A 20,500-nucleotide genomic window follows, 5' to 3' on the forward strand; every position below is an offset into this window, starting at 1 on the left:
TCTCTGAATGAAAGTACTATAGAAAGCCAGAGGGCTCAGAAACTAGCATGTGGCCAGGTCTTAGAGTACTCTGGCTAAGCAGGATGGTTAGACTTTAGCTTAAGTTGGGTTGTTGAAACTGTGTATTAACTGATTTATTCTTCCTAGGAGCCATAATTCAGGAATTGTTGAGTGACTCATGTCCCCTTGAATCGATCCTGGAGACTTGAGTTCTGTCCTTTTAAGACAGAGGCTCTTGAGAGGCTTACTTGAAGGCATACAAACCTAAGATAACTCTACTAATCAATCCTAAGACAGAAGCCACTGCCAAAGAGACCTTTTATTTTAGGAAATTGCCCTTGTCTCTGAACCTCAGTCTGACATTAGTGGGCTGCTATGAGATCTAAAGAAGGTTTCCCCAGAACAGAGCATTTCTAAATGGCAAATCGCATGCCCTCTGCTTCTGCCAGAATGGAAGGTATTTACAAACCATAGGCTGCTGGTATGGCTTGGTAGTTGTGTGCATTTGCCACTGCCTGGAAAAGTAAATGACAGTTGGAACATCCCTACAACGGCAAGATAGACTAGTACACCACCTTCCAGCTTTGTGTCCTTGGACAAACTATGTAGCCTCTCTGGACCTCAGGTTCCATACCTGTACAATGGGAATAACACTAGTACCTGACCCACAGGTTGTTAAAAAGATTTGATGGTGTCACGTATGGCACTTGGTAAGTGCTGGGTAAACAAAGCCATTGCCCCTTAGTGCTGTTCCCACGCCAGCATCTGGCCTGTGTGATGGTGAGGCTGCTCCCCCACCCCGGGCCTTCCTTGTTGGGCCATGTAGTCACGCAGTCCTGGCAGGCATGGTTTGCTAGCTTCATTTCAGACTCATTCTCCTTGGCTCATTTAGCCAAACCAAACAGAGATTAATGGCCTGGCCTCGGAGGATCGGGCGGCACACGTTCCTGGTGCCTTTGGCTCATCGATATCGCCTCTCTGATTTGAGGAATGCCTGGGTGTTCCGGGACTGGGCCTCCTGAGCCCCAGGAAACATGAAAAGAAAGTAATTGGCTGCAAATTCACCTCCTAGTTAAGGAGGGCTGAAAGCCCTGTATTTTGTTGTTCCTTCTGGATTTTGCCATTTAGAAACAGGAGCAGGTTTCTCTGGGATAGGAAGTTTGAATTTAATGGGAGACATGAAGTGAGCAAGGATGGCTGGAAAAAATACTTGCCCAAATATTGTCTCTTCCCCTGTGTTTCCCTCACCTACCTGTCCAATTTTAGTGCATGCCACTGACTGTGAATGGCTGGTCCTCGCTATTACGAGGCTACTCACTTTGCTCTGCAGGATTGTGCCGCTGCCTCTCTCTGCCACATCCTCATCTCCTGCCCTTCTCTGTTGTGCACTATTTGCCAAGCGCACTGGCCTTCCTCCCTCCAAAAGGCCATACCAGGACTTCCCTGGTGGTGCAGTGGTTGAGAGTCCGCCTGCCGATGCAGGGGACGCGGGTTCGTGCCCCGGTCCGGGAAGATCCCACATGCCGCGGAGCGGCTGGGCCCGTGAGCCATGGCCGCTGAGCCTGCACGTCCGGAGCCTGTGCTCCGCAATGGGAGAGGCCGCAACAGTGAGAGGCCGGCATACCGCAATAAAAAATAAAAAGGCCATACCAGGCTCACAGTCTTTTGACTCCTTTTATGCATATAAACTGATGCCTTTTCATTCATCAGACAATAATGCTTGAAGTTCAGAAACCCCTTTATTCTCATCTTTCTGACCTTCAGTAAGTGCCTGTGTGTCTTTGTAGTCTTCTTCAGGAAATGAATAATGATCATAAAATGGAGTGGTTTGTTAAATTATCTGTTTGATAATTCAAAGACCTTCTTGGCTGACTCCAAGGGGCAGGGGCAGTAGAGACCTGCAGACGGTGAGAAACGTAACCCAGTGACACAAGGCAATCGGGGGGCTGTGTTGGAACTATTGCCCAGCTCTTGACCAGCATCTCACCCATATTTCCTAGCAGGTAAAAAGTCCCCTTAGGGTGTCATGGCTCTTTTTTCAGAGATGCTTGGCTCTGTTCCTCAAAGGGTTAAATAAGTGGCTCTCAACCAACAGTGGGCATCACAATCATTTGGAATATCCTTTTTTATTTTTATTTTTTAAGTTATGACCAGTTTCATGCTGTGCCTTTTCATACCTACAGAATCATAAGCACCAAAGAAAGATTTGGGCACTATGATTTTTTTTTCTAAAGCAGAGGCTTTATTATCTTATTTAATACTGTCAGCATATCAGGGATTCGCAAACTATGGCCCACAGGCCAAATCCAGCTCACCACCTATTTTTGTATGGCCCATGAGCTCAACATGGTACTTACAGATGAACATTTGCAATTGACTTGATGATGAGAAACATTTTGAACTCTATTTAAGCTAAATGTTATCCTTCCTCTATAAAAAATTCTATTCTTCTGATTAGTCAATCTGTATTTCAAAAAATTGTACTCCTTGGAAAAGATACTCCAAGTGGTTGTACTGACCACTCTTGCCTGAGAACCAGTTCTTTAACCCCTGGATGAACCAAGCCAAGCATCTCTGAAAAGGGCCATGAAACCCTGATTTTCACCTGCTAGGAATATTATACCTGTATCTCAAAAACTTACTAAATTTTGAATTTTGTCAAGAAGAAATTGTGGAAATTTGTCTTCTCTCTTGTTTTACAAGTACCTGTATAATATCATTGATTTGACTTTTGCCTCCTGGCCTGCAAAACCTAAAATATTTACCAACCTGTCCTTTACAAGAAAAAGCTTGCCAGCTCTTTCAGTGTGTCGTTTTTTATTGGGGTACGTTCCCTTTTATGAATTCTGTAAATCATTAAAGGGTTTTCTATTGTAAAAGTAATATATTCTCCTTATAACATTCAAATTTATGGAAGTATATGAAGTAAAAAATGATTGGTCTCATTCCCCAGTGTTAGCACTTAAGAGTTTGTAATGTATCTCTGTCCACACTATGTCACGTACTAGCTGTGAGACCTTAGTTAACCTCTCTAAGCCTTTCAAATTCTCCATCTGTAAAACAGTGATAATAACCGTTCCTACCCAACAGAATTGTTGCATAGATAATTTGAGATAATTCATGTGAATTGCTTAGCACGTTGCCTGGTGTGCAGTTAATGCTTAATGATTTGTAACTAATTACATTTTTTTCTTCCTTTTTAGTTTATATACAAACATAAGTTTGGGGTTTTATTAAAGGAGGAATATGATTTTTTTTTTTTTAACAATAAAGTTCCAGAGGTGGTTCTGATGTGCACACACTTAAGAGCGGAAGCAAATACTGGGATGTAGGTAATTATAGAAGGAATTTCTATTTGGGGGCCAGAATTGCCTTCCATTGGTCTAGCACAAACCAGGGAAAAGGAAAAGGTAATGGTTTTCTTCAGCGAACCTGTAGGGTAGTATAAAATTCACACAAGTAAATGTTATTTCTGTTTTCCAGGTCTACAACTCGAACAAAGACAGCCAGAGCGAAGGGAGTAAGTATATTGCTTGGATACTTTTCTACGGGTGGGGGTGGGCCTGGGCCTGGAGAAGTTGCTATTCTGGGGAAGAACCACCAGGAGGTGCTGTGGGCATGTTGGGTCTCCCCATTCCTCCAGTGCAGCCGAGCTACTTCTGCTCCAGTTTACGGCGTCAGTGGCTCCAGGACGGTCAGTGAGCCCGACTGGCAAGGCCGTGATGACATCTTGCCCTGTATAACCCTTCACACTGTACAAAGAATTTTTATGTACATTATCTCAGTTAATCCTTTGTTGTCTTAAGAATGTAGCTCCAGTCACCACTTAAAAGTCACTTAATCCGATAACACCCAGCTCCCCCAGCGCCCTGTCCTGTGGGAAGCCAGAATTGACTTTGCCTCCCTCACAGTCTCGCTCCAAGCACTGGAGAGCCAGAACCATCTTAGTGATCGCTTAGTAACTAACTCTGTGTTCCTTGTTGCCACTTTGGGGAGTTAAGAGTGGAGACAAAGAACTCTGTAATAATATTCCTCTTTCCTGGGAGTGACCCTGGGCGGCCTCTGTAGAATATACAGTACATTTCCCCTGCTACTGGCTCGGAGCACTCTGGTTAATCGTGATTTCCAAGGGCACCTGTAACCTTGTAAAGATGATGGGATTAAAATGAAACCGCTATTGCTAGAGTGTTTGGGCTGATTATCTCCTTGGTGCACAGGGGAAAAAGCAAATTCCTGCCACGTTGCTACCAGAGTACAAAGGAAATTCTGTCCCCTTGCCTCAGATTTGCTTTGTAAGATCCACTTGGAAAAAAAAATTCCAAGATAGCCCTACCGTGAATTCCAATAGTGTCAGTAAAACAGTACCTCTTCATGTGGACAAAAGGATGAGCTGTTTTTAGTGTGTGTGAAATCCATTATAGGACAGAGATTTTCTCTCTTTCATTCCTTCCAAAATACAGATTCTACCAGAAGTTTTAAATAAAATATTAAGTAATTTGGAATGGTTGCTATTGGTAGGTTAAGAGGCCTTTGGGAGAGGAAAAAACGTTTCTTTTTTTTCCTTCAGGAATTGAACAAGGGGAAATTTTTTTCAAATAAATATTCAAGGAAACAAGTCATTCCCCCCGCCCCCCGCCCGTGTCAGGTGGGATTGTTTTAGAATATCTGAAATCAACTCTGGTTAACTTGGCCTAAAATAACAGTACAATAATAATAATAATAATAACAAAGGAATACAGAAGGCCTCAGTGTAACTCACAGTAAGGTAGGAAGACCTGAAGAACCAAGGCTTGAAAACAGACCAGTTCTGGAGACCCAGGGACCAATGAGAAAGGGTCTTCTGGATGATATTTGCAGGATGATAAAGCCCTTAAACTCTTTTTTAGTCCTTACCTCACTCTTCTGAAGGTCCAGTTCCCAGGAAAGATAGCATCAAGGTGGTCTAGCTGTGGCCTACCCAGGGGAAGACAACACACCTTGATCGATGGTTTCAACAGTATTCATAAAATGGGAGCAGGGTGGTTTACCAAAGGGAGATCGGGGAAGCCACCGGGACAAGAGAGTATAGATGCCAAGCAGGGTGAAATAACAGATGCCCACACCATGTCCTAACCTGGGAGACACTTCTGTCATGAAGGACCCAGGAACTGTGGGGGCCGAGATGCATATGAATGGAGAACCAGCCCCCCCTTCACCCCACACCAAAAGTTTGCCTGTAACTTTTGACCTTACGAACCTACTTCTCTCTCCTTGAGATAAGTGCCACTAGATTTGAAAGATGACCATGACTCTACTGGTGGCCATAGCAGCTGGTTGTACTGTTTTGTAAGGCCTTTGGGGCATATGTGTCGGAAGCCTTTAAAATGTAAATATCCTTTGACCCAGTGATTTATCCTAAAGGATAGGCTGGAGTGCAAAGATGTTTCTGTAAAAAAGTTCACTGGAGCATCGGTAATAATAGTGAAGAATTGGAGACCATCTAAATGTTCAATAGGAAGTCCATTAAAAATATCATAAAGTACTATGTAGCCTTCAAAAAGAACGAGAGATCTTGGTATATTTGCAGAAATGGTATCCACAGTATACTGTTCATTGAGTTTTTAAAAAATTCAGGTGGTAGAACCATGCATTTATTAAAATAAATTAGTTGACTCATCTAGATACATTGATAGAAAAAAAGTCTGGAAATACATTTATCATTAAACTCTTACTCAGGATAGAGGGCAGATTATTGCGAGACACTGACCTTCTACTTTAAATATTCTGTGTACTTTGCATTGTCGACAAAGAGTATGTATTTTACAATAATGGCGATTAATAGGTAGCATTTATCGACTGCTTACTGTGTTTCAGCGTGTTTTATCCACATTAGCTCATTTAAAGCTCACAGCACTGACTGAGGTAGGTGCTTTTGACCTACTTTGTAGATTAGGAAATTGAGGTTGGTGAACTCAGGAGATATGATTTAATCTGAGTTCTGTCTGATTCTAACATCTTTGCTGTCAACCATGAGAATATTCTACCTCCCTAGGAAAAGAACGATACAGAAAGTTCTATCTTGGGAAACACAGACATTTGCAACATTTTGCTTCCGGCATCCCGTTATCCACAGGGTGCAGAGAGTTGGCTGCCTCGAGTCTCTGATGATTCTTCAATGGCTTATTACACTTTCATTTAGGAAGTGGGAAAGAAAAATGTGTTAAACATATTGCCCACTTTTCCAGGAGTACTTTTGATAGAAACAGCTTTTCTAGGGTATTGCTATTCTTTTTTTTTTTAAATAAATTTATTTATCTTTGGCTGTGTTGGGTCTTTGTTGCTGCTTGTGGGCTTTCTTTAGTTTTGGCAAGCTGGGGCTACTCTTCATTGCAGTGCACAGGCTTCTCATTGCGGTGGCTTCTCTGTTGCGGAGCACGGGCTCTAGGCGCATGGGCTTCAGTAGTTGTGGCACATGGGCTTAGTTGCTCCGCGGCATGTGGGATCTTCCTGGACCAGGGCTCGAACCCATGTCCCCTGCATTGGCAGGTGGATTCTTCAACCACTGTGCCACCAGGGAAGTCCCGGGTATTACAATTCTAAAAGATGTTCTGTTCACTGATTTCCAAGCTGGCAAAACCAGAGGACTGTTCTGGGTTGGTGCTTCCTCCCGTCCTTTGGCAGTAGGAACCCCTCTTCACATCACACAAGCCTTAGCTTTGCTTCCCCTCCCCTCCAGAGCGCTTGTCCCTTTCGTATTCCTCATGGCAGTGATTTGCAGTTTCACTGCGCTCATCGCCACAGGTGGCGCTATTGCCCAGGGTCTGATTGTTCTGCAACTCTGTTTATATGACAGTCAAAACTTTTTTAAAGGTAAGAAGTCAATCTGATAGGAATTTAAGAGCGGGACATCGCACTTTTCACCTTTAATAGCCATTTACAAATGTCTAGCATTTTCCTTTCTAGAAAATATTTTGGTGGGAATTTCAATGCCAACATTTTATCACAGAACCAGAATGTTTTCAAGAGACAGGTAGCAAAAGGGAATTCCGTTGGGGACACTTCTGAATTTGTTGCTTTTCTCTTGAAGTTTCTCTCAGGCCGTACAGTGCCTGTGAGGTATAAGACAGGACCATAAATAATGTCTGGCAGCTGCTGGTATTTTCCAAGTGGCCCAGTTGCCAGGAGAGGATGGCAGCAGATAAATACATGCACATTTCTTTGCAGAGCCTTTTTCACCTCCTCTTTCTTCTCTGTTTGGATCTCAGGTACAGTGACTGAAATAATCATAATCCCCGGTTTGTGACACATGATCATCACAGGCCCCTCCCTTTCGCCCTTCATTCATTCATTTATTCATTCACTCACTCCCTTTTAGTTCTTTTCCCACCTCCTATTCCTGTCCTCCCCTTCACCGTTCTAATGTGTACCTTTCAAGTGTATTCTTGGACAATGAGTATCTTTTATCTCCCTGTGGTTTTTTTTTTTTGTTTGCGGTACGCAGGTTGTGGCCTCTCCCGTTGCGGAGCACAGGCTCCGGACGCACAGGCTCAGCGGCCATGGCTCACGGGCCTAGCTGCTCCGCGTGTGGGATCTTCCCGGACTGGGGCACGAACCCGTGTCCCCTGCATCAGCAGGCGGACTCTCAACCACTGCGCCACCAGGGAAGCCCAATTGTAGATATTTTAAATATATCTTCCCATTTTGCTATCTGACAATTAATATTATGTGTGATATCCTTCCTTGAGTATAAAGTCTTACTTTTTATATATTCAAAAAAATTTTTGCCTTCTGGTTTACAATTTTCAAGTTGTGTTTTGAAAAAGGCCTTTCTGACCCATGTCACAAAGATATGCACCTACATTTTCTTTTATTGGCTTCATGATTTTGTTTTTCACACTTTGGTTTCTAATCCATCTGATACCATTGTATATGGTGTTTCATGAAGATTCAGTTTTGTTTTTATCCACATGAAAAGCCAGTTTTCCCAACAACATCTACCAAGCTATCCATTCTCACCCTCTTTGACTTGTGATACCAGCTTTATTGTGTTAAGTTTGCACATCTGAGCTCTGTCTCTGAGCTCTTTATTTCCTTGGTCTGTCTGTTCTTGTGCTAATACCTCTCCAGTTTTAATATGAAGACTTTGAGGCAGATCTTAATAGCTAGTAGTTTAAGTCTCCTCTCTTTACTCTCCTTTTTAAGGGTTGACATAGCTGACTGTGGACCTTTATCCTTTTATATAAATTCTAGCTTAAGTTTGATAAGTTCCTCAAAAATTTAAAATTTTCATTTTGGATTGCATTGAAGTGTACAGGTTAATTTGTGGAAAAATGACACTTTAAAAAATATTAGTAATGGTTTAATCATTGAATGTTGTTTCTCACAGTATGCTTTACAAGTAACAAATATTTTTTAAAATGAAAAAAAATTTATTGAAGTATAGTTGATTTACAGTATTGTGTTAGTTTCAGGTGTACAGCAAATTGATTCAGTTATACATATATATTCTTTTTCAGATTCTTTTCCATTATAGGTTATTACTAGATACTGGATATAGTGGTTCCCTGTGCTGTATATTAAATCCTTGTTGCTTATCTATTTTACATATAGAAGTATCTGTTAATCACACTCCTAATTTATCCCTCCCCCACCTTTCCCCTTTGGTGACCATAGTTTTGTTTTCTGTGTCTGTGAGTCTGTTTCTGTTTTGTAAATAAATTCATTTGTATTATTTTTTAGATTCCACATATAAGTGATATAATATTTGTCTTTCTCTGTCTGATTTACTTCACTTAGTATGAGTCTGATAGTCTCTAGGTCCTTTCATGTTGCTACAAATGACTATTTTTTATGGCTGAGTAATATTCCATTGTGTATATATACTCCTTCTTTATCCATTCATCTATCAGTTGACATTCAGGTTGCTTCCATGTCTTGGCTATTGTAAATAGTGCTGCTATGAACATTGGGGTGCATGTATCTTTTCGAATTAGAGTTTTTGTCTTTTCCAGATATATGCCCAGGAGTGACATTTCTGGATCATACGGTAGCTCTATTTTTAGTTTTTTAAGGAAGCTCCATGCTGTTCTCCATAGTGGCTGCACCAATTTACATTCCCACCAGTAGTGTAGGAGGGTTCCCTTTTCTCCACACTCTCTCCAGCATTTATTTTTTGTAGACTTTTTGATGATGGTCATTCTGACTGGTGTGAGGTGATACGTCATTGTAGTTTTGATTTGTATTTTCTCTAATAATTAATGGTGTGGAGCATCTTTTCAAATGCCTGTTGGCTGTCTGTATGTCTTTTTAAAATTTTTTATTATTTATTTTATTTTATTTTTTACTTATTTTTTTTGTGGTACTCGGGCCTCTCAGTGTTGTGGCCTCTCCCATTGTGGAGCACAGGCTCCGGACGCGCAGGCTCAGCGGCCATGGCTCACAGGCCCAGCTGCTCCGCGGCATGTGGGATCTTCCCAGACCGGGGCACGAACCCACCTCCCCTGCATCGGCAGGCGGACTCTCAACCACTGCACCACCAGGGAAGCCCTATTTTTGTTTTATTTTTGGCTGCGTTGGGCCTTCGTTGCTGCACACGGGGGCTACTCTTTGTTGCGGTGCACAGGCTTCTCATTGCGGTGGCTTCTCTTGTTGCGGAGCACGGGCTCTAGGCGCACAGGCTTCAGTAGTTGCAGCTCACGGGCTCTAGAGCACAGGCTCAGTAGTTGTGGCGCACGGGCTTAGTTGCTCCGTGGCATATGGGATCTTCCCGGACCAGGGATCAAACCTGTGTCCCCTGCATTGGCAGGCAGATTCTTAACTGCTGCGCCACCAGAGAAGTCCCTATCTGTATGTCTTATTTGGAGAAATGTCTATTTAGAAATGTTCTAACTTCATTGGTTTACATACAGCTGGGAAAATTGACACTTCTATAATACTAAGTCACCTCCTTCAAGAGCTTTGAATGTCTTTCCATTTATTCAGACCTTTACTTTTCTGCCTAGAAGTCTTCTGTTTTCTTGGTTAGGTTAATCCCTACATACTAAATTCAAAAACCGATCTGCTATTTTTGGCAGTCGTATGAGCTGCTCAACCGTGGATCCGGCTGCCATCAGGAACCTTACCTTGCTTTGTTCCTGGAATGTCAGGAATATACATCAGTGACACTGAGTTTTCTCTAGTTGGTCAAATTCTTACCCAGTAGTGGAGGGAAGGGAAAAGATGGGAGTAAGAATAGACAGAGAAGAAGAAAGTCTAGTTTGTTGCTTCCTAAGCTTCTTTACTGAGGTGATCACACCAGTGTCAATCATTCTAAACGGCAAATGACTGTCGTTGATTTTCCCCTTTATTATTACAAAGAACAGGACTCTTCCCTGGGCAGGGACCCCTCCTCTTCCCATCTTACCCTTTGCCACCTTAATGTGTATCTCCTGAGTCTACATGTCCTGTTTCTTGCTTTACGTTGGCTGCAGTTGTGAGATTTACTCCCCAAAGGCTCTATGAGAATTGGTTCATTCTCCTTTGAAATGAGCCCAGGTCAGAAGCAGAAGGGGGAGCTAGGAAGGGACCTATTCTCAGCCCCGCTGCTGTGGTCCTGTAGTCCCACCTGAGAGACAGTTGGGAAGCTGAGAACTTGTCAGAGAGGGTACACAGTCCGGTGCATGAGAGCAAGGGAAAGGCAGGCTTTTCTAGGGTGAGTTCGTCTTTACCAAGTTTGAAGTTTTAAATAATAAATGTCACCGCCAGCTTAGCTCTGAAAAGATTAGCTTGTTTACAGAAATGCTGCTCTTCCGCTGCTTTGCCAGCTGTTTGGAGACTGACAGACTGAGACAGAGAGGGATGTCTCCTAATCTTGGCTTCTAGTGCCACTTCCCTTACTGTGAGTATTAACTCGAATTCCATGGGTCAGTCGGGTCATTTAAAAGGAATATGCCCGAGTTGCCCTAGGTGTGCCTTGTCACACACTGTTGGCCCCAGCGGGCTTTTCAGAAGAATATTGCAGCCATTTTCTCTGCTTCCTACTCTTGTTGAACATGTTCTTTGCATCGACCTGAACCTCTCACTAGACTTAACTGTAGGAGTCCAGGCTTCATTCAACTAATACCTCTTGGAATTCTTAAGGACCATGGCGCTGGGTGACATGAGTACTGAGGGGTGAGGACACCAACCAGCTTTACAGTTGCCTCTACCTTTAAGGAGTATATGGTCTGCTGATGGGGTTAAGACCCCTGGGAGATGATAGACCGATGGCCCATCACACGTGTGTGTGTGTGTAGTACCTGTGCTCTCTGCAGATGCACTCATGTGCAGACAGGTGCCCACAGCCAACTGGAATGGGCTTCAGTCTAGGCTAGAAAGGCTTAAAAAGTGCCCTCCCTTCTCTCCAGAAGAAGGAAATATAATTCTTCCTCTTTGCTTCCCAGTCTTAATTCCTTCATTCCTTCCAGTTTGTTTTTTATTTATTTTTTTATACAGCAGGTTCTTATTAGTTATCCATTTTGTACATATTTATTTTATTTTTAGCTACGTTCGGTCTCCGTTGCTGCGCTTGGGCTTTCTCTAGCTGTGGTGAGTAGGGGCCACTCTTCGTTGGGGTGCACGGGCTTCTCATTGCGGTGGCTTCTCTTGTTGCAAAGCACAGGATCTAGGTGCACAGGCTTCAGTAGTCGTGGCTCGCAGGCTCTAGAGCACAGGCTCAGTAGTTGTGGCACACGAGCTTAGTTGCTCCGCGGCATGTGTGATCTTCCCGGACCAGGGCTTGAACCTGTGTCCCCTGCATTGGCAGGCGGATTCTTAACCACAGTGCCACCAGGGAAGCCCAGTATATTTTCTTAATATAATCACTCCTATGCATTTTTAAATAGCTGAGATTATTTTTTATGGTTTTCTTTTTAATTTAATTTAGTTTATTTTTTATACAGCATGTTCTCAGTCATCCATTTTATACAGCATGTTCTCAGTCATCCATTTTATATACATCAGTGTGCACATGTCAATCCCAATCTCCCAATTCATCACACCACCACCACGCCACACCACTTTCTCCCCTTGGTGTCGGTATGTTTGTTCTCTACATCTGTGTCTCAATTTCTGCCCTGCAAACCGGTTCATCTGTACCATTTTTCTAGGTTCCACATATATGCGTTAATATACGATATTTGTTTTTCTCTTTCTGACTTACTTCACACTGTATGACAGTCTCTAGATCCATCCACGTCTCTACAAGTGACCCAATTTCGTTACTTTGTATGGCTGATTAATATTCCATTGTATATAAGTACCACATCTTCTTTATCCATTCATCTGTCAATGGGCATTTAGGTGGCTTCCATGACCTGGCTGTTGTAAATAGTGCTGCAGTGAACTTTGGGGTTTATGTGTCTTTTTGAATTATGGTTTTCTCTGGGTATATGCCCAGTAGTGGAATTGCTGGGTCATATGGTAACTCTATTTTTAGTTTTTTAAGGAACCTCCATACTGTTCTCCATAGTAGCTGTATCAATTTACATTCCCACCAAGAGTGCCAGAGGATTCTTTTTTCTCCACACCCTCTCCAGCATTTGTTGTTTATAGATTTTCTGATGATGCCCATTCTAAATGGTGTGAGGTGATACCTCATTGTAGTTTAGATTTGCATTTCTCTAATAATTAATGATGTTGACCAGCTTTTCATGTGCTTCTTGGCCATTTGTTTGTCTTCTTTGGAGAAACGTCTATTTAAGTCTTCTGCCCATTTTTTGATTGGGTTGTTTGCTTTTTTAATATTGAGCTGCATGAGCTATGTATATACTTTGGAGATTAATTCTTTGTTGATTTGTCTGCAAATATTTTCTCCCATTCTGAGGGTTGTCTTTTCGTCTTGTTTGTAGTTTCCTTTGCTTTGAAAAACGTTTTAAGATTCACTAGGTCCCCTTTGTTTATTTTTGTTTTTATTTCCATTACTCTAGGAGGTGGATCAAAAAATATCTTGCTGTGATTTATGTCAAAGATTGTTCTTCCTATATTTTCCTCTAAGAGTTTTATAGTGTCCAGTCTTAAATTTAGGTCTCTAATCCATTTTGAGTTTATTTTTGTGTATGGTTTTAGGGAGTGTTCTAATTTCATTCTTTTACATGTAGCTGTCCAGTTTTCCCAGCACCACTTATTGAAGAGCCTGTCTTTTCTCCATTGTATGTCCTTGCCTCCCTTGTCATAGATTAGTTGACCACAGGTGCATGGGTTTATCTCGGGGCTTTCTATCCTGTTCCATTGATCTATTTTTCTGTTTTTGTGCTAGTACCATATTGTCTTGATTACTGTAGCTTTGTAGTATAGTCTGAAGTCAGGGAGTCTGATTCCTCCAGCTCTGTTTTTTTCCCTCAAGACGGCTTTGGCTATTCGGGGTCTTTTGTGTCTCCATACACATTTTAAGATTTTTTATTCTAGTTCTGTAAAAAATGCCATTAGTATTTGATAGGGATTGCATTGAATCTGTAGATTGCTTTGGGTAGTATAGTCATTTTCACAGTATTAATTCTTTCAATCCAAGAACATGGTACTTCTCTCCATCTGTTGGTTACATCTTTAATTTCTTTCAGCAGTGCCTTATAGTTTTCTGCATACAGGTCTTTTGTCTCCGTACATAGGTTTATTCCAAGGTATTTTATTCTTTTTGTTGCAGTGGTAAATGGGAGTGTTTCCTTAATTTCTCTTTCAGATTTTTCATCATTAGTGTATGGGAATGCAAGAGATTTCTGTGCATTAATTTTGTATCCTGCAACTTTACCAAATTCATTGATTAGCTCTAGTAGTTTTCTGGTAGCATCTTTAGGATTCTCTATGTATAGTATCATGTCATCTGCAAACAGTGACAGTTTTACTTCTTCTTTTCCGATTTGTATTCCTTTTATTTCTTTTTCTTCTCTGTTTGCCATGGCTAAGACTTCCAAAACTATGTTGAATAATAGTGGCATGAGTGGACATCCTTGTCTTGTTCCTGATCTTAGAGGGAATGCTTTCAGTTTTTCACCATTGAGAATGATATTTGCTGTGGGTTTATTATGTTGAGGTAGGTTCCCTCTATGCCCACTTTCTGGAGAGTTATTATCATAAATGGGTGTTGAATTTTGTCAAAAGCTTTTTCTGCATCTATTGAGATGACCATATGGTTTTTCTTCTTCAGCTTGTTAATATGGTGTATCACATTGATTGATTTGCGTATATTGAAGAATCCTTGCATCTCTGGGATAAATCCCACTTGATCATGGTGTATCATCCTTTTAATGTGTTGTTGGATTCTGTTGGCTAGTACTTTGTTGAGGATTTTTGCATCTATATTCATCAGTGATACTGGTCTGTAATTTTCTTTTTTTGTGATATCTTTGTCTGGTTTTGGTATCAGGGTGATGGTGGCCCCATAGAATGAGTTTGAGAGTGTTCCTTCCTCCACAATTTTTTAGAAGAAATTAAGAGGGATGGGTGTTAGCTCTTCTCTAAATGTTTGATAGAATTCACCTGTGAAGCCATCTGGTCCTGGACTTTTGTTTGTTGGAAGATTTTTAATCACACTTTCAATTTCATTACTTGTGATTGGTCTGTTCATATTTTCTATTTCTTCCTGGTTCAGTCTTGGAAGGTTATACCTTTCTAAGAATTTGTCCATTTCTTCCAGGTTGTCCTTTTTTTTTTTTTTTTTTTGCGGTACGCGGGCCTCTCACTGCTGTAGCCTCTCCCGTTGCGGAGCGCAGGCTCACGGGCCATGGCTCATGGGCCTAGCTGCTCTGCGGCATGTGGGATCTTCCCAGACCACGGCACGAACCCGTGTCCCCTGCATCAGTAGGCTGACTCTCAACCACTGTGCCACCACGGAAGCCCTAGGTTGTCCATTTTATTGGCATAGAGTTCCTTGTAGTAGTGTTAGGATGCCTTTTATTTCTGCAGTGTCTGTTGTAACTTCTCCTTTTTCATTTCTAATTTTACTTATTTGAGTCCTCTCCCTCTCTTTCTTGATGAGTCTGGCTAATGGTTAATCAATTTTGTTTATCTTCTCAAAGAACGAGCTTTTAGTTTTATTGATCCTTGCTATTGTTTTCTTTGTTTTTATTTCATTTATTTCTGCTCTGATCTTTATGATTTCTTTCCTTCTGCTAACTTTGGGTTTTGTTCATTCTTCTTCCTCTAGTCCCTTTAGGTGTAAGGTTAGATTGTTTATTTGAGATTTTTCTTGTTTCTTGAGATAGGCTTGTATTGCTATAAACTTCTCTCTTGGAACTGCTTTTCCTGCATCCCATAGGTTTTGGATCGTCGTGTTTTCATTGTCATTTGTCTCTAGGTATTTTTTGATTTCCTCTTTGATTTCTTCAGTGATCTCTTGGTTATTTAGTAATGTATTGTTTAGCCTCCATTTGTTTCTGTTTCTTACAGATATTTTTCCTGTAATTGATATCTGCTCTTACAGTGTTGCGGTCTGAAAAGATACTTGATATGATTTGAATTTTCTTATATTTACCAAGGCTTGATTTGTGACACAAGCTATTATCTATCCTGGAGAATGTTCCATGAGCACTTGAGAAGAAGGTGTATTCTGTTGTTTTTGGATGGAATGTCCTGTAAATATCAATTAAGTCCATCTTGTTTAATGTATCAGTTAAACCTTGTGTTTTCCTTATTTATTTTCATTTTGGCTGATCTGTCTACTGGTGTAAGTGTCCCCCACTATTATTGTGTTACTGTCGATTTCCTTTTTTATAGCTGTTAGCAGTTGTCTTATGTATTGAGGTGCTCCTATGTTGGGTGCATATATATTTACAATTGTTGTATCTTCTTCTTGGATTGATCCCTTGATTATTATGTAGTGTCCTTCCTTGTCTGTTGTAACATTCTTTATTTTAAAGTCTATTTTATCTGATATGAGTATTGCTACTCCAGCTTTCTTTTGATTTCCATTTGCATGGAATATCTTTTTCCATCCCCTCACTTTCAGTCTGTATGCGTCCCTAGGTCTGAAGTGCTTCTCTTGTAGACAGCATATATATGGGTCTTGTTTTTTTCTCCATTCAGCGAGCCTGTGTCTTTTGGTTGGAGCATTTAATCCATTCATGTTTAAGGTAATTATCAATATGTATGTTCCTATTACCATTTTCCTAATTGTTAAGGGTTTGTGTTTTATGTTCTTTTCTTCTGTGGTGTTTCCCACTTAGAGAAGTTCCTTTAGCATTTGTTGTAGAGCTGTTTTGGTGATGCTGAATTCTCTTAGCTTTTGCTTGTCTGTAAAGCTTTTGATTTCTCCGTCAAATCTGAATGAGATCCTTGTTGGGTAGAGTAATCTTGGTTGTAGGTTCTTCCCCTTCATCACTTTAAATATGTTATGCCACTCCCTTCTGGCTTGTACAGTTTCTGCTGAGAAATCAGCTGTTAACCTTATGGGTGTTCCCTTGTATTTTATTTGTCGTTTTTCCCTTGTTGCTTTCAATAATTTTTCTTTGTCTTTAATTTTTGTCAATTTGATTACTGTGTGTCTCGGTGTGTTTCTCCTTAGGTTTATCCTCCTGGGACTCTCTGCACTTCCTGGCCTTGGGTGCCATTTCCTTTCCCATGTTAGGGAAGTTTTCTACTATAATCTCTTCAAATATTTTCTTGGGTCCTTTCTCTCTCTCTTCTTTTTCTGGGACCCCTATAATGCGAATGTTGTTGCATTTAATACTGTCCTCGAGGTCTCTTAGGCTGTCTTCATTTCTTTTCATTCTTTTTTCTTTATTCTGTTCCACGGCAGTGAATTCCACCATTCTGTCTTCCAGGTCACTTATCCATTCTTCTGCCTCAGTTATTCTGCTGTTGATTCCTTCTAGTGTATTTTTCATTTCAGTTATTGTATTGTTCTTCTCTGTTTGTTTGTTCTTTAATTCTTCTAGGTCTTTCTTAAACATTTCTTGCATCTTCTCGATCTTTGTCTCCATTCTTTTTCCGAGGTTCTGGATCATCTTCACTATCATTATTCTGAATTCTTTTTCTGGAAAGTTGCCTATCTCCACTTCATTTAGTTGTTTTTCCTGGGTTTCATCTTGTTCCTTCATCTGGTAGACAGCCCTCTGCCTTCTCATCTTGTCTGTCTTTCTGTGAATGTGGTTTTTGTTCCACAGGCTGCAGGATTGTAGTTCTTCTTGCTTCTGCTGTCTGCCCTCTGGTGGATGAGGCTATCTAAGAGGCTTGTCCCTTCCAGTTTGTTTTTAACCTAGTACTTTGGCAGCAAACCTTTGTATTTGCATAATGCTCAAGAACCCACTGCAGTTTGCCAACTTGTCATTCACAGTGGCAGTGGGGGAAGAGCAGTGACAGGAGAAAGTTTGCAAAGTTGGAAGAAGGATTAGTTATCTGTAGGGTGCAGACATTGAATATCTGAACCTCATTCCTAAGGGGGTTGGCAGTGTTGTATTTTTGCTTATTATAAAAATATTATGAACTCTTCGTGGAATATAAAGGAAATTGTAAGGATTTTCAAAAATTCAGTAAAACTCATCTATAATATCATCCCCAGAGATACTTCTTTTCTTCCTTGCCTTTTTTTCATGATGTCTTATATTTATTTTGCGAATGTCAATATGTATTTTGACTTAATTGACATTGTACTGAATATGCTGTTGCGATTCTGCTTTTAAAAAGTCTCAAGCATTATCCCAGTTGATGAAACCTGTTTATAATAATAAAACATACAAATATGTTATATTATAAATATTATATATTTATTTATTACAAATATGTTTATAATAATAAAAAATACAAATAATAAAACCATTATTATTTGTAATGGTTGTTGAATGATCTGTCATAATTTTACATCCTAATTTTTTGAACCATTTCCTGTCAGTGGTCTTGAATGTCCTTTGCAGAGTTTTTCTTTTACCAATGCCATCAGGCTGAGCATCCTTGTGCATCAGTCTTTGTGCATATTTCAGGTTATTTCCTGTGGGAAGGTCCTGCTGGGTGGACTGGGAGAGCTTTTGTTTCCGTGAAGGGTACCGTTTGAATGGTGCAGATTATCGTGCGGGCCCACTGGCCACGGAGCTGCAGGTCAGTGCTGGGCCTCTCTAAGCTTCTGTTTCATCGTCTGTAAATGGGGATAAATCACAACCCCTACCTCATAGCCTTGCTGTGAGGATAACAACTCAGCACATTATCTGGCCTATTAGTGAATAAGTGCCTAATTACCGTTGTTGTTATCCTTATTGTTATCTGGTCATGCCTCTCCCATATGAGGAGGAAAGAGCACACTGGATTGGCTGAACTGCTTCTGAGGGGAGCAGGGGAGGAGAACGAAGGGCAGCAGCCAACACCCGTGGTGATTCGGGCTTGATGCCTTATGTTAATTCACTGAATCCTCTCGACTGCATTTTTCAAAGTGGGGTGTGTGCACTGCTGGTGATACCCAAGATCATTTTGGATAGGACTGGACAAACATTTTCAGTTGCCATTTAAATTTATATATTTATTTAATGTGTATTGGTGGCGAGGGACACAAGTAAACATACCCCCGCCCTCCACCCTAGTTTTCTAATTGGTACTGCTTAGCGCCAGGGGTGGGCTTTTTCAGGAAAGGGCCAGATTTTCAGATTTGCGGTACTGTTTAACTCTGCTATGGTGGTGTGAATGCAGCCGTAGACAATATGGAAACAAAGGGGGTGGCTCTGTTTACAAAACAGGCAGTGGTGAAGTTGGCCCATGGGCTATAAGTTTGTTAACCGTTAGCGTAATACAAACATAGGTTTTTAAATATTAGTCTATTCAAGACAGCATGAGGTTGTGGCAGGGAGCTTGAGTGTGGTACATGGATGGGTACCGTTCGCAGAAACGCTTTTCACAGGTGAGTTGCAAGTGAGCAAACAAGCTTAAAGAAGTCAAGGTACCAGAGTTGAGAAGTGGTAGAGCTGATGTTCAAACCAGAGCCTGCCTGATTGCCAGCATCATTTCCCCCACTATTCTTGATATGCATGAGATCTTTGCTCTGCCTTGCCATCTGTCCTTGTGTGGCCAACCCCTTGGGGCTGGAAGGAGTTTCATCATCAGTCTCCAATACCTAACCCACCTGGCTCTTTGAGGGGCCATCCCGTGTTCCTTCTTAGTGAGCCTCCTCTTGAGAGCCATCTGTTGCTCCTCACATGTCACGCATGATGCTGGGAGAGCCAGAGTCACATGTTTCAGTGACTCGAGCTTCCCAGGTACAGGACTGTAACATGACGCACTACTCTCCCATGGGCCTTTGACAACACAACCAAAGCTGCTTTATATGTTGTTTCTGTTACACATGCTCGTTCTTTCGGCCGTTATTCAGGTCAGACTCTCTGATGGTGCTGGGTCAAGGATTTTCTTTTTTCATGAGGACAAGATTGAGCACTGGGGGAGGAGATGGGAAGGGCATCATTACCTTTGCTCTGCTTCCCCATTGCCCTGCCTGTGGTGTCTGCATTCCCTTCATCTCTCTGCCTCAGCTTCCCTTGATCTGTAAAACAGAAAAAGAGATTGAGTCTTGAAGCTCACATGGGAAGGCTTGACGGGATCACATGGGTCACTCTTTTTAAAATGTTCTAAAGCCTTCAGCCATCGCTAAAAGTCCAGCAGTCTCATGAAAGCAACGAAGGGCAGGAAAGAGGCTTTTCTTTTGCCTTTTGCTTCCAGTTGCCTTCAGTCTTTTGCTGTGAGAACACCCACAGTTGAGAGGCCGGGGAAGGCAGCCACGGGTAACCAGGATCCCTATGGGATCAGAGCCATCCAGCGGCTGCCAGGTCTCCACTGGTCGATGCCTTATAAATAGAACATTTCCCCTCTTAAACCTGGGAAGGATAGACGGCATTAGTGGGCATGGCAGCCTGGCCTCCTGTGCGCTGGCCCATGAGGCAGTCAGCTGAGGGCACCTTCCCCTCCAGGTTTTTTTCCGCGCCTGCCAGGCCAGGCTGATAGAAGACAGGTGCTCACTCCTTCCCTGGCCTGTGTTCCCTTCCCACTGCCCCCAGCCCCTCTCGGCCCTTCTTTCTCCTTTCCCCTCCATGGCAGGTTTCCTTAACCACCACTTTCGTCTCCTGAGCCACAGTCAGGGGAGATGGCCTCATTCTATCTCCCCAAGTGCTGACCCCCTGCACCCTGCTTTTCCTTATGAGTTGTGTGCACGGCACAGCTGGTTGCTGTGGCCCTTGTGGCGTGGCAACACCCCAGCTTGAGTGTGCTGGGGTCTAGCAAGAGAGGAAGGAGAAGGAACGGGTTGTTGTCTCAGAGATACTATTCTTTGGGTTCCCGGCCGTTTTGTTGGGTGACACCCCATCCCCCAAGGACATGGCTGGCTGTGGTGCTCCTCAGACTTACCTGGACAGTCCAGAGCCTTTCTGCTTGTCCTAGAGGACACTTCACAAATCCATCCTCTCCTCAGCCAACTTTAGGCTGACAGATGCAGCCAGTGTGTGACCTTGCTGTGGCCTAACATCCCCTTCCGCTCAGTGGTGTGGGCTCTGGACAGACAGCAGGCTGCCGCCTGGCAGGTGCCAGCTGCCCCTTGGCATCC

The 20,500-nt window shown here is 42.1% G+C and overlaps 1 protein-coding gene across 2 annotated transcripts in view; it reads left to right on the forward strand.

The window, feature by feature from the left end:
- Positions 1-20,500, forward strand: part of ARHGAP26 (Rho GTPase activating protein 26) — a 479,421-nt gene that overhangs the window by 244,321 nt on the left and 214,600 nt on the right. For both annotated transcript variants that reach the window (XM_079916182.1, XM_079916183.1), the window contains exon 12: positions 3,484-3,520. In XM_079916182.1, coding sequence (XP_079772308.1) covers positions 3,484-3,520 — 37 coding nt within the window. The remainder of the gene's footprint in view (positions 1-3,483; positions 3,521-20,500) is intronic.

This window comes from Stenella coeruleoalba (genome assembly GCF_951394435.1).
Source record: "Stenella coeruleoalba genome assembly, chromosome: 3".
Classification (NCBI taxonomy): domain Eukaryota; kingdom Metazoa; phylum Chordata; class Mammalia; order Artiodactyla; family Delphinidae; genus Stenella; species Stenella coeruleoalba.